General features: G+C 42.9%; 1 protein-coding gene across 1 annotated transcript in view; it reads right to left on the bottom strand.

The window, feature by feature from the left end:
- Positions 1 to 1,220: 1,220 nt before the first annotated feature.
- The window catches only part of LOC120029958 (probable E3 ubiquitin-protein ligase HECTD2), a 34,667-nt gene continuing 20,737 nt past the window's right edge, over positions 1,221 to 15,150 (bottom strand). Inside the window, exons 16-21 of the mRNA XM_038975267.1 lie at positions 12,702 to 12,776; positions 12,490 to 12,577; positions 12,233 to 12,339; positions 6,680 to 6,795; positions 2,847 to 2,990; positions 1,221 to 2,676 (exon numbers count right to left, since the gene is read on the bottom strand). Of these exons, the coding sequence (XP_038831195.1) occupies positions 2,556 to 2,676; positions 2,847 to 2,990; positions 6,680 to 6,795; positions 12,233 to 12,339; positions 12,490 to 12,577; positions 12,702 to 12,776 (651 nt within the window). The 3' untranslated portion in view covers positions 1,221 to 2,555. The remainder of the gene's footprint in view (positions 2,677 to 2,846; positions 2,991 to 6,679; positions 6,796 to 12,232; positions 12,340 to 12,489; positions 12,578 to 12,701; positions 12,777 to 15,150) is intronic.

Below are 15,150 nucleotides of genomic sequence, written 5' to 3'. Positions count from 1 at the left end.
CCAACTGCACCAGCATATGGTCTCACAAGGGATCTGAGGATCTCATCTCGGTACCTAATGGCAGTCAGGCTACCTCTGGCGAGCACATGGAGGGCTGTGCGGCCCCCCAAAGAAATGCCACCCCACACCATGACTGACCCACCGCCAAACCGGTCATGCTGGAGGATGTTGCAGGCAGCAGAACGTTCTCCACGGCGTCTCCAGACTCTGTCACGTCTGTCACATGTGCGTGTGAACCTGCTTTCATCTGTGAAGAGCAGTGGCGAATTTGCCAATCTTGGTGTTCTCTGGCAAATGCCAAACGTCCTGCACGGTGTTGGGCTGTAAGCACAACCCCCACCTGTGGACGTCGGGCCCTCATACCACCCTCATGGAGTCTGTTTCTGACCGTTTGAGCAGACACATGCACATTTGTGGCCTGCTGGAGGTCATTTTGCAGGGCTCTGGCAGTGCTCCTCCTGCTCCTCCTTGCACAAAGGCGGAGGTAGCGGTCCTGCTGCTGGGTTGTTGCCCTCCCAAGGCCTCCTCCACGTCTCCTGATGTACTGGCCTGTCTCCTGGTAGCGCCTCCATGCTCTGGACACTACGCTGACAGACACAGCAAACCTTCTTGCCAAAGCTCGCATTGATGTGCCATCCTGGATGAGCTGCACTACCTGAGCCACTTGTGTGGGTTGTAGACTCCGTCTCATGCTACCACTAGAGTGAAAGCACCGCAAGCATTCAAAAGTGGCCAAAACATCAGCCAGGAAGCATAGGAACTGAGAAGTGGTCTGTGGTCACCACCTGCAGAACCACTCCTTTATTGGGGGTGTCTTGCTAATTGCCTATAATTTCCACCTTTTGTCTATTCCATTTGCACAACAGCATGTGAAATTTATTGTCAATCAGTGTTGCTTCCTAAGTGGACAGTTTGATTTCACAGAAGTGTGATTGACTTGGAGTTACATTGTGTTGTTTAAGTGTTCCCTTTATTTTTTTGAGCAGTGTATAAACAGCTGACATGGGCCCATAAATCAAAATAACAGCTTGCTCCTGTGACAGAAGCACAGGTAGTCTTTCTGTACTGTAAGTGTCCATTCTCCGAGGAGAGAGTGATGAGGGAGGCCTAAATCTATGGCAAGATCTTCTAAGTCCGGTAACCTTGGTTACTATGACGCTAAATAAAACAGGAGTGACACTTACATAACGGATCTGTTTAAACAAATACCTTTTTTTAAATATTTGATTTTATTTGATAAACAATACAAAATATACACATACAAACGACATCATACAAAAATCCACAACTTCACCCCTGCCCAGAACCACTAGCACACATCCCCATCTCCAGCACCCGCATCACTTTCCGCACCATGGCCTCACACTGCACCATTTTGATTCTCTCCGTCACCCATGCACTATCAATTTTTAAATAATAAAGCAGTTTACCTTTCCACTGCGTTAACAAATACCTTATTTTTCTTATCAAGATCATCATTTAAGAAGAGTCGTACAGTACATGAAATGTGGACATCCTGAGAGTGAGCTAACTACTACAACACAAGAGGTGTCACTTTACAATAGAGATCACTTTACAACCGCATTAAATTATATAGTTCTCGACACTGTACAAGTCATACACCCGTTTCATCATTCTAACCTGCAGGTGTGTGAGGTCCATAGAACTCTTATTTGCCTTGATATCAATCATGATCCTATTGGTGTTTCGTTACCATTTCATACCTTTCCATACAATATGCCAAATGTACCAAGCGTATCCATAAGACGTAATCTGTATCGAGAGGCATCACCGACAATTGGGGAGCAAAAGAGGTATACCCAAAGTTCTCACATTAACAATGGTCATAAACCAGCACAACTACTGTAACATGATAAAACCCTACTGAAGCTTGATTCCCTTTCAGGCTCTACATTAAAACATCCTGAAAGGATCGTCTACAAAGTCTGCTCACAAATAACATAACAGGAACTTCTTCCAAATGTTTTAAAACCACTGAGACCTCTGACAACAAAATATATTAGTATAAATACCAAGGAGACAATTTCTGTGTTCATAATTTACCAACAGTCTCAGAATGAGTTCAATCTTAAGCCTGAAAAGGCCTTCGTCAAAGACAGAGAGTACAGGGACTCTGTTCAGGAAGAGAGATGGGCTCTGTCACAAAGAACCTACACCTCAGTACTGACATGCTGTCTAGATATTTTATCACAGTCCAAAACAGCCCGGATCTAACCTACATTCAACCCCTTACTTTAATAAACGACTTCATTGTTACTGGACTGGGCAGAACCTTTTCCATGTCCATTTCGATTTCCAAAAGGCAAAGGTATTTAGAGCACAAACACAAGTGCTCTGAAAGCTTTACCTGTAATATAACGTTTCACTCATATTTCTATACAAACAGATTGGTTAAGTTAATTGCTAAGAACATTTGAAGCGGAGAGCTTACTGGTATACCAATAGCATGTCTGAACATATCCAAATGTACACACCCTACTGACCACAAAACAAGATAAATGACCATTTCACCATTGTGGTTTGTAGATCAGAGTTCACTCCAGTCCAAACCCTTCTGCGTTTGAAATGGCAATAGTTAACTTCTGCTTCAGTTCTTTTTTATTTTTGTATGTTGGCAGGCAGATCTGGTTGAAACATGTGTGAGATATAGGCAACCTGGAGAGGAAGAAAAGGTAAATGATGAATTCACGTTTGTTCAAAGTTGCTGTTCTATATAAATCAAATGTGACAATAGCAACTGATTAAAGGAGGTCTGCTTTTAGTACTTTTCAAAATGTTTACAATGAATAAGAAAGAACACAGTGAGGACATCTGCAGTATCTCACCAGTCGGTGGATGCATCAATCTTGGAGATCTTGAAGTTGAGGTCGGCCATTCCTCCCACGGGGACACGGTCACTTCCTGTTGAGAAATGGAGCAGCTTCTTCTGGAGCTCCAGAGGGAAGGCCAGTACCACTTCCCAGAATGCCCTGACCACAGAGACAGACAATTTAAGTCATTAGATGCATTACCTTCAGAAAGTATTTTTTTAAAATATTTTTTTCATTGAATATTTAAAAGATCCAAAATACTTGCAGTGAAGCCGCTCAACAACTACATCACATTAGTCATCTAACAGATCATCCAGATCAACACACAGGAGCAACCAGGGTCAACGCCCTGCTCAAGGGCACGTCGACAGAACTCCCACAAGGTCAAAAACGGGGACCCGAACCAGCAATCCATCAACCACCGGCCCAAGCTCCCAACCGCCAGGCCACCAGCCCTCCAAGATCTCACCCCACAGTTCCCCAAGAGCTGCCCCTTAACCATCTGAGACCCCACCCACACCAGTCCCCCAGTTGCAAACCGTAGTCTGGCTTTTTTAATGGTGGTTTTGGAGCAGTGGCTTCTTCCTTGCTGAGCGGCCTTTCAGGTTATGTCGATATAGGACTCGTTTTACTGTGGATATAGATCATTTTGTACCTGTTTCCTCCAGCATCTTCACAAGGTCTTTTGCTGTTGTTCTGGGATTGATTTGAACTTTTCGCACCAAAGTACATTCATCTCTAGGAGACAGAACGCGTCTCCTTCCTGAGAGGTATGACGGCTGCGTGGTCCCATGGTGTTTATACTTGCGTACTATTGTTTGCAGATGAACGTGTTACCTTCAGGCGTTTGGAAATTGCTCCCAAGGATGAACCAGACTTGCGGAGGTCTACAATTATTTTTCTGAGGTCTTGGCTGATTTCTTTTGATTTTCCCATGATGTCAAGCAAAGAGGCACTGAGTTTGAAGGTAGGACAGTAGGTACAGTCAACTTAGTGTATGTAAACTTCTGACCCACTGGAATTGTGATACAGTGAATTATAAGTGAAATAATCTGTCTGTAAACAATTGTTGGAAAAGGTACTTGTGTCATGCACAAAGTAGATGTCCCAACCGACTTGCCAAAACTATAGTTTGTTAACAAGAAATGTGTGGAGTGGTTGAAAAATGAGTTTTAATGTTTCCAACCTAAGTGTATGTGCACTTCCGACTTCAACTGTATATATATACACAAAAATATAAACGCAACATGTGAAGTGTTAGCATCATGTTTCATGAGCTTAAAAAAGATCCCTGAAATGTTCCATACTCACAAAAAGGTTATTTCTCTCAAATTTTGTGCACAAATTTGTTTAAATCCCTGTTATTGAGTATTTCTCCTTTGCCATGATAATCCATCCACCTGGCAGGTGTGGTATATCAGTAAGCTGATTAAACAGTATGATCATTACACAGGTGCACCTTGTGCTGGGGACAATAAAAGGGCACTCTAAAATGTGCAGTTTTGTTACACAAAACAATGCCACAGAAGTTTTGAGTGAGCTTGCAATTGGCATGCTGACTGCAGGAATGTCCACCAGAGCTGTTGCCAGAAAATGTAATAATAAATTCTATACCATAAGCCACCTCTAATGTCTTTTTAGAGAACTTGGCAGTATGTCTAACTGGCCTCACAACCGCAGACCACGTGTTACCATGCCAGCCAAGGGCTTCCACATCCGTCTTTTTCACCTGCGGGATCGTCTGAGACCTGGGCCTGGTTCCCAGTGGGTGGGCCTGGCTCACAAGTGGGTGGGCCTATGCCCTCTTAGTCATGTGAAATCCATAGATAGGGCCTAATTTATTTATTTTTATTGAACAATTTCCTCATATGAACTATAACTCCGTAAAATCGTTGACATTGTTGCATGTTGCGTTTATATTTTTTTTCAGTATACGGATTCTTGGTCACCTTCCTGACCAAGGCCCTTCTCCCCCGATTGCTCAGTTTGACCAAGTGGCCAGCTCTCGGAAGAGTCTTGGTGGTTGCAAACTTCTTCCATTGAAGAATGATGCAGGCCACTGCGTTCTTGGGGACCTTCGATGTTGCAGACATTTTTTAGTACCCTTTCCAGATCTGTGCCTCGACACAGTCCTGTCTCGGAGGTCTACGGACAATTCCTTTCGACTTCATGGCTTGGTTTTCGCTCTGATATGCACTGTCAACTGTGGGACCTTATATAGACAGATGTTTACCTTTCCAAATCATGTCCAATCAATTGAATTTACTACAAGTGGACTCCAATCAAGTTGTAGAAACATGATCAATGGAAACAGGATGCACCTGAGCTCAATTTTGAGTCTCATAGCAAAGAATCTGAATACCTATGCAAATTGAGTTTGAGTTTGAGTTTGAGTTAAGGTATTTATATAATAAGGTATTTATGTTATTAATTTTGAATACATTTGCAAAAATTTCAAAAAATCTGTTTTCACTTTGTCATTATGGGGTATTGTGTATAGATTGATGAGAAAAAATAAATATTGAATTAATTTTAGAATAAGGTTAACGTAATAAAATGTGGAAAAAGTCAAGGGGTCTGAATACTTTCCGAATGCAGTGTATACCCTGTATATACAAAAGTATGTGAACACCCCTTCAAACAAGTGGATTCGGCTATTTCAGAAACACCCGTTGCTGACAGGTGTATAAAATCGAGCACACAGCCATGCAATCGCCATAAAAAAACATTGGCAGTAGAAAGGCTTTACAGAAGAGCTCAGTGACTTTCAACATGGCACCGTCATAGGATGCCACCTTTCCAACAAGTCAGTATGTCAAAATTCTGCACTGCTAGAGCTGCCCCGGTCAACTGTAGTGCTGTTATTGTGAAGTGGAAATGGCTAGGAGCAACAACGGCTCAGCCACAAAGTGGTAGACCACACAAGCTCACAGAACAGGACCACCGAGTGCTAAAAATTGTCTGTCATCAGTTGCAAAACTCACTATCGAGTTCCAAACTGCCTCTGGAAGCAATGTCAGCACAATAACTGTTCGTCGGGAGCGTCATGAAATGGGTTTCCATGGCCAAGCAACCACACACAAGCCTAAGCTCACCATGCACAATGCCAAGCGTCAGCTGGAGTGGTGTAAAGCTTGCCGCCATTGGACTCTGGAGCAGTGGAAACACATTTTCTGGAGTAATGAATCACGCTTCACCATCTGGCAGTCCGATGGACAAATCTAGGTTTGGCGGATGCCAGGAAAACGCTACCTGCCCGAATGCATAATGCCAACTGTAAAAATTGGTGGAGGAGGAAAAATGGTCTGAGCTGTTTTTCATGGTTTGTGCTAGGCCCCTAAGTTCCAGTGAAGGGAAATCTTAACGCTACAGCATACAATGACATTCTAGACGATTCTGTGCCTCCAACTTTGTGGCAACAGTTTGGGGAAGGCTCTTTCCTGTTTCAGCATGACAATGCCCCCGTGCACAAAGCGAGGTCCATACAGAAATGGTTTGTCGAGATCGATGTGGATGAACTTGACTGGCCTGCACAGAGCCCTGACCTCAACCCCATTGAACATCTTTAGGATGAATTGGAATGTCGACTGCGAGCTAGGCCTAATCGCCCAACATCCGTGCCCGACCTCACTAATGCTCTTGTGGCTGAATGGAAGGCCTAGCTCGCGGTCGGCGCTCCAATTCATCCTAAAGATGTTCAATGGGGTTGAGGTCAGGGCTCATCCCTGCGTTAAATGCACCATCTGGGATATTTCCTACTGTTCAATGGTCATTTAGAAACTCAGGATAATGGCTTTAATATCAGGCCTTTTTACAGAATGAATGATATGATGATGGGTTTACAGTACCTGATGGTGGGGTCAGTCTTGCTGTAGCCCTCATACTGGGCTGCCTTCTGCAGAGAGCTCATGTCCAGGTTGGGACTACCACACACCAGGATCTCCACCTCCTCTGGCCTCAGCAACTAAAACAAGAGGGATAAGACAAGGAATCAATATCATGGTAGTCTGACAAGTAAAACTACAGGATATGAAAATACAGGACACCTGGGATTCCAGTGAAACTACAGGATTTCACAAGCCAACCAATCACTACCATCCTACTAGGCACAGATGACAATTCAATGTCTATTTCACATTGGTTCAACATCATTTAATTGAAATGGCGTGGAAACAACGTTGATTCAACTAGTATGTGCCCAATGGGATGGAATTTTGTCCATTAAAGAGCAACTTCTCATTTAGAAAACAGCCTACGTGGCAACAATTTGTGTAAGAAATATTTATTCTACTGTCAAAATTGACTACAAAGTGGAAATAGGATCATTTTGGTCAGCCACTCTAATCAAAAACTGAGTTTGGTGAGACTTGTAGTCATTACTGCATCCTAGCGTAAATTTGAGTTTATTTCAATCCTACCCACATAACCACAGCTGGCAGCACACAAGTAATCATCAATTCGGACTACAGCTGCACGCAACCAGATTGTAATGCTTGTGGTTAATTTGGGTTGACTTTGGATATCCCTGTAGGGCTGGTTAGCGACTATCTGTAAAATTACACAATGTACATTGGACAATACGTAAAAATTCCAATAGCTCCAAATTTCAATGACTTAAAACCTCAAACTAATTATACATTGTAGAAATTCAAATACAAATAGAAAACTAAAAGGTGTGCAAAATGAAAATATTGTCTCATTTACATTGTGTTGACGGTCCCTAACTAGCCCCAGAGCTAGGCTATCCCAAGTCAAACCGACTTTGCCACAGTCGCACACCAGCCGGCTGAAGCTAATTGCTAGCATTTCTTAATGAACCCCCCAAAAAAGAAGCTAAATCAGGAAGTGGAGTTTCCCTTTAAAACTAACCTACTGCATGACACAAGACAATTAGTTACGATCATGGTAGTCTGAATCATGAATCCCTGTTCATTGCACTAGTGCTGCACAAAATGTGCGCTTAAACAGAGCAATCAATGATTATGGTACAGTGTCATAGTAAGGGGTGCATGATCAGCGTGCCATATGCATGGATCATTGTGTCACACACTGTCTAAACTGTATTTATCAGATACAGTATCCAATCTGTTGCTAACTTGATACATTTGGCCTCATTTTGCAAACCCTATTTGACATAGTTGCATTTTCTCTGTATCACTCGGTCCTTGACCACATTCACTCCCATGCATTCTTCATATCTGTGACTCCACCTTATCAAAACACACCCAGACGTCTGTGTCAGGCAGTGCACGGTCTGCACAACCACCTCACAGCATCCGAGTTTCACCGTGACCACGGAGTGCAAACAGAAATACAACCCGGTGACTAGTTAGAGCAAGCCAAGCCAATGGCAAGTTCCAGCTGGGATATAGAGTTACTGAAGAATCTGGGACAGTTCAAACCTTGTCTGCCACACCCCCTCTTCCCTCACCCCACCAGGCAGCTGGTGAGTTATAACTGTCAAAGCAGCGTTGCATAACCAATGAGAGCGTAGACAACTGTTGCGTAACTGTCACAATGAGCTGGTTTGAAAGACGATTGCTTTCGCTGGCGTGGGGCAGCTATAGCTGACTTTTCCTACATGTACATTACATGCTTCTATCCCACTGTCACACTATCATTGACCAGCATGAACATACATGTATAGTACGAGCCTGTTTATAGGCGCATGCACTGCCTTGGAAAGCAAAGAGGGAAACTCTCCTGATTTGCAAGAACTGAGTGGACTAATACAAATGTAGGATATTAATTTGACAAGGTTTGCTGCAGCAGGGAAATAATCCAGCAGCAACAGGAAATGTGAATTATTATGTGGATTATAATTGATGGATATTTTTGGAGGGGTTGATCCTGTTGAAAATGATATTGCTGGTACATGCATACTAGATTTCTATTTTTGTGTTTCTTCTCTATCTACAGTATCCAAAAAGGATGAATCAGCATGCTACATTTGCTGCAAAGGGAAAAGGAGTTAGGTTAATTAATTAATTAACAGTAAATACCAACTCTGGCATTCACTGACACGTACACCAAACAGATAATTGAACAGTCAAATACTTGTACAGCAGACTCCTTGTCCAGACAGATACTATTGACAGCAATAAAACAACGAGGGAAATGTCCATCCCTGAGCTTACTGCTGTCAGCTCATCTGACAGTTCACTACACACAGTTAATTGCAGTACCCCAGTCTATTTTAATCGTGTCAATTTTAATTGATTGATTACTTGGTGTAGTCCAGGGGTACTCAAATACTATTAGAAAGGGTCAATTCACACACATTTCCTAGGTAGCAAAGGTCCAGATGTACATTGCCATCTATCAGTGTAGTAATAAACCCCTACCTCAACACAGGCACTGTCCACGACAAACTGTTCACACACAACTCTTGTTGGTGGAGAGAAATTGTTGCAGTTTTAAAACTTATTTCCTGCAATTCTTAACATTTTGGCATGTCTTAATTGTGCATATGGCACCTTCGGTCTATATTAACGCCGTTCTGGGTCCAGATATGGACCATGGTTTGCCTATTAAGGATGGTTGATGTAGTACAGGTAACTGCCAAAATAATGGAAACACTTGAGTAAATGAGGGATACAAAAGCAGTGCGGTTTGGTTGGGTCGTGTTTCGGAGGACGCATGGCTCTCGACCATCGCCTCTCACGAGTCCGTACGGGAGTTGCAGCGATGAGACAAGAGTGTAACTACCAATTGGATACTACGAAATTGGGGAGAAAAAGGGGTAAAAAAATCATATAAACCAGGCAAAAAAAGAGACGTCCTCTCACTGTCAACTGCGTTTATTTTCAGCAAACTTAACATGTGTAAATATTTGTATGAACATAACAAGATTCAACAACTGAGACATAAACTGAACAAGTTCCACAGACATGTGACTAACAGAAATGGAATAATGTGTCCCTGAAAAAGCTGGGGTCAAAATCAGTGTGGCCACCAGCTGCATCAAGTACTGCAGTGCATCTCCTCCTCATGGACTGCACCAGATTTGCCAGTTCTTGCTGTGAGATGTTACCCACTCTTCCACCAAGGCACATGCAAAGTTCCCGTACATTTCTGGGGGAAATGGCCCTAGCCCTCACCCTCCGATCCAACAGGTCCCAGACGTGCTCAATGAGATTGAGATCAGGGCTCTTCGCTAGCCATGGCAGAACACTGACATTCCTGTCTTGCAGGAAATCACACACAGAATGAGCAGTATGGCTGGTGGCATTGTCATGGTGGAGGGTCATGTCAGGGTGAGCCTGCAGGAAGGGTACCACATGAGGGAGGAGGATGTCTTCCCTGTAACGCACAGCGTTGAGATTGCCTGCAATGACAACAAGCTCAGTCCGATGATGCTGTGACACACCGCCCCAGACCATGACGGACCCTTCACCTCCAAATCAATCCCGCTCCAGAGTACAGGCCTCGGTGTAACGCTCATTCCTTCGACGATAAACACGAATCCGACCACAAATCACCCCTGGTGAGACAAAACCGCATCAGTGAAGAGCACTTTTTGCCAGTCCTGTCTGGTCCAGCGATGGTGGGTTTGTGCCCACAGATCGACATTGTTGCCGGTGATTTCTGGTGAGGACCTGCCTTACAACAGGCCTACAAGCCCTCAGTCCAACTTCTCTCAGCTTATTGCGGACAGTCTGAGCACTGATGGAGGGATTATGCGTTCCTGGTGTAACTCGGGCAGTTGTTGTTGCCATCCTGTACCTGTCCTGCAGGTGTGATGTTCGGATGTACCGATCCTGTGCAGGTGTTGTTACACGTGGTCTGCCACTGCGAGGATGATCAGCTGTCCGTCCTGTCTCCCTGTAGCGCTGTCTTCGGCGTCTCACAGTACGGACATTGCAATATATTTCCCTGGCCACATCTGCAGTCCTCATGCCTCCTTGCAGCATGCCTAAGGCACGTTCATGCAGATGAGCAGGGACCCTGGGCATCTTTCTTTTGGTGTTTTTCAGAGTCAGTAGAAAGGCCTCTTTAGTGTCCTAAGTTTTCATAACTGTGACCTTAATTGCCTACCGTCTGTAAACTGTTAGTGTCTTAATGACCGTTCCACAGGTGCATGTTCATTAATTGTTTATTGTTCATTGAACAAGTAGCATGGGAAACAGTGTTTAAACCCTTTACAATGAAGATCTGTGAAGTTATTTGGATTTTTACGAATTATCTTTGAAAGACAGGGTTCTGAAAAAGGGATGTTTATTTTTTTGCTGACGCATATGCCATGGCCGATGTAAGCCATATGTCATGGCCGTCTCAGTCACCAGATCTCATCCCAATTGAACACTTATGGGAGATTCTGGAGCGGTGCCTGAGACAGTGTTTTCCACCACCAACAAACATTTAAGTCATCAACAAACACCAAATGAGGGAATTTCTCATGGAAGAATGGTGTCTCACCCTTCCAATAGAGTTCCAAACACTTGTAGAAACTATTCCAAGGTGCATTGAAGCTGTTCTGGCTCGTGGTGGCCCAATGCCCTATTAAGACGCCTTATGTTGGTGTTTCCTTTATTTTGGCAGTTACCTGTATTTCACTCCTTGCTAGTTACACAGTATGCTGATAGGCTTCTGTCAGCAGATCAGTGAGGATACTCACAGGGTTCACAGAGCCTAGCAACAGTTAAGGAACTATTGGGAAACCAACTGACAACGACCAGAGTGATCCAGATCCTCCCATGTTAAACCATGCAAATCTAACCCTAAAGCTGGGCTGGTTCTGCATGAAAACTGCAGATTTGTGGTCTGTCTGATTGATATTCATGGTGGACGTCAACCCTGCCACTGTGGTTCCCTACGTACTCTTTAAATAGGCCACTCATACGAGCCTCCCCCTTTTGGCCCAAAGAGCCCTGGTCACTAAGTGGAGACAGAGCACACACACACACACACACACACACACACACACACACACACACACACACACACACACACACACACACACACACACACACACACACACACACACACACACACACACACACACACACAACACCCCCGTTAGGAGGCCTGTGCCAAGAGAGGGGGTGGGGAGCCTCTGTGAACAGGCAGCGAGGAACACTAGACTCACTCACACACATGCACGCACTCACAGTTGAGCTTCCAATTCTGCACTCCTCGTTGCCTCTCCGGGCCTCACGATCACGATGCTGCCTAATCAGAAAAGTTTCTATAGGAGTTGACTAAACTCTTGGCTCCTGACACTTCAAACAGGACCAGCTGACACTGAAATTATGTCCTCTGAATTCTCAGTGATAGTGATATACTTTATTCCAAAAACCTATAATGAAAGTTGGAATTCATAATGTTTTTCTTCAGTTGGTCACACAAATTAGAATTAATTTATTAATTCACTTTGATAGTAAAAGTCTTGATATTCTTACCAACAAAGCGTCGGAGGCACACACACTGTGGAAGCCATAGAAGAAGGCAGCAAACTGCCTGTAAATGGACTTATTCAGCAGGAAATCTACATACAGCTGTACATACTCTGCAAAGACAAGAATAATCAAACAATCATTCAACTATGAGAGAACAAACAAATGCCACATAGTCTGAAAGGCACTGTTAGATATCACATGCTACTGCAGGACAGTTGTCTTTTCTCTGGTCTTTGGCAGTCTGTCTACTCCTCACTTACCCTTCCTGTTCTGGTTGGTAACAGGAATCTTATCTCCTCCTGGTTTCAGATTGTAGGACTTGATCACACCTAGTTCTTCCTGCGACACCTAAAATGATCATCACGTTAGTGGAGCGCTTCCCTTGTGCTCTAACAGTATTGATTATGGTGACGTCAAAGATATTATGTTTCACAAGTGTTATTGTGAACAACAATGAGTGTGTTTTCCCAACCTGAAAAGTTGTGCAGAAGTCCTCCTCCACGTTTCCTTCATAGCTGAGAAGTTCTGCCAGCCCATGAGCAAGATCCTGAAACACAAGACTAAATCTATAAGCAATGCTTTTTATATACAGTGCCAGTGAAAAGTTTGGACAAACCTACTCCTTCCTCCTTTATTTTTACTATTTTCTACATTGTAGAATAATAGTGAAGACATCAAAACTATGAAATAACACATATGGAATCATGTAGTAACCAAAAAAAGTATTGTTAAAAGTTAATTTGTGAGCCAATCAGTTGTGTTGTGACAAGGTAGGGTTGGTATACAGAAGAAAGCCCTATTTGGTAAAAGACCAAGTCCATATATGGTAAAAGACCAAGTCCATATTATGGCAAGAACAGCTCAAATAAGTAAAGAGAAACGACAGTCCATCATTAATTTAAGACATGAAGGTCAGTCAATCCAGAACATTTTAAGAACTTTGAATGTTTCTTCAAGTGCATTCGCAAAAACCATCAAGTGCTATGATGAAACTGGCTCGCATGAGGAACACCACAGGAAATGAAGACCCAGAATTACCTCTGCTGCAGAGTATTGTTGCAAATAAACCACTACTAAAGGACACCAATAAAAAGAAGAGACTTGCTTGGGCCAAGAAACACAAGCAATAGACATTAGGTTGGTGGAATCTGAGTCCAAATGAGACGCAGAGTAGGTGTTTCCCACTGTGAGGCATGGAATAGGAGGTGTGATGGTGTGGGGTGCTTTGCTGGTGACACTGTCTGTGATTTATTTAGAATACAAGGCACACTTAACCAACATGGCTACCACAGCATTCTGCAGCGATACGCCATCCCATCTGGTTTGTGCTTAGTGGGACTATAATTTGTTTTTCAACAGGACAATTACACAACACACCTCCAGGCTGTGTAAGGGCTATTTGACCAAGAAGGACAGTGATGGAGTGCTGCATCAGATGACCTGGTCTCCCCAATCACCCAACCTCAACCCAATTGAGATGGTTTGGAATGACTTGGACCGCAGAGTGAAGGGAAAGCAGCCAACAAGTGCTCAGCATATGTGGGAACTCCTTCAAGACTGTTGGAAAAGCATTCCAGGTGAAGCTGGTTGAGAGAATGCCAAGAGTGTGCAAAGCTGTCTTCAAGGCAACGGGTGGCTATTTTGAAGAATCTAAAATCTAAAATAATTTTTGATTTGTTTAACACTTCTTTGGTTACTACATGATTCCATATGTGTTATTTTATAGTTGTGATGTCTTCACTATTATTCTACAATGTAGAAAACCGTAAAAATAAAGAAAAACCCTTGAATGAGTAGATTTGTCCAAACTTTTGACTGGTACTGTAGATTGCAACCAGTCTTTATGAAGTATATGTCTTCTTCTAAATCTGTGAAGGACTAATAGGAAAAAAACTAAGAGGAAAACAAATTGCCATTTGAAAGTTGCCACGGTGGGAACGCTATGCAGCACAGTACACCATGTTCATTGAATGTTTCATGGAGAATAATCTGACTTCATTTTGTTATTGATATCTAATGACTGACTTTACTGAATTACTGTAATGGCATTGTAAGACAAAACAACAAGAAAATCATGTAAAGCCTTTGCCACTACACAATCTAGAAAGCGTACTGAGGAAACAAAATAGCCATTGTATGCTGTATGTATTTTACATGACATCACTGCGATTATGCTTTTCCAATCCATACCTCATAAAATGAAGTACATTTTACAATGCAAAATCATTTGAAGAACAATTGCATGTGTTTGACGTCAGTGCTGGGCACTATTAGCATGTCTTTTTAAAGAACTTGCAGTAGCTTTTTCCCTGTCCTCCACCAATTTAGGAAAAAGTATTCAACAGGGAGCAAATAAACGCCCAGAGCCCGTTATGTAAGCAAAGAGAAGGCCAGCTGCCCAGTAAAAACCAACATCTGGCCTCAGCAAGGCTGACTCAACAAAACGCAGCGCAATGAGATGCATACTTCATAAAAAGCTATACAATTACACCAAAAGCAGGTAAATACTAGTCTTAGTGACAGTAATGTATTGTATGTGCATAAAACATTTTTATATGATTAATATAGATTTGGTTTGTTCTTTTGAGTTTGTGGAGTTCAAACATGCAAGTGGCAATGTGCAAAAGTTGGGCTTGACAGCCCTCTGCTGGTGAATATTGGAAAATGTCAAGGCTTCAATCACTGACTAGCAAAGGAAAAAATCAACATATTATGAGGAAATACAGGATTATATTAGGAAATATTATAACAACAAAACATAACTTTGATGGCAATTGCAGAATATTAATTTGGGAGTTCATCAAAAAATATAAAGAAAAGCATGTCATGCCACGTGAACTGTATCTCTCCTCTCCATCTCTCCTCCTAGACAGCTAACAAACTACTGCTAGCCTGGCATCCTTGAATCTTCCTGTTCAGTA

This window comes from Salvelinus namaycush, chromosome 35, assembly GCF_016432855.1.
Source record: "Salvelinus namaycush isolate Seneca chromosome 35, SaNama_1.0, whole genome shotgun sequence".
NCBI classification, from domain to species: domain Eukaryota; kingdom Metazoa; phylum Chordata; class Actinopteri; order Salmoniformes; family Salmonidae; genus Salvelinus; species Salvelinus namaycush.
Note: the sequence above shows the minus strand (reverse complement) of the source record. Positions and strands in the feature narration are given on the sequence as shown.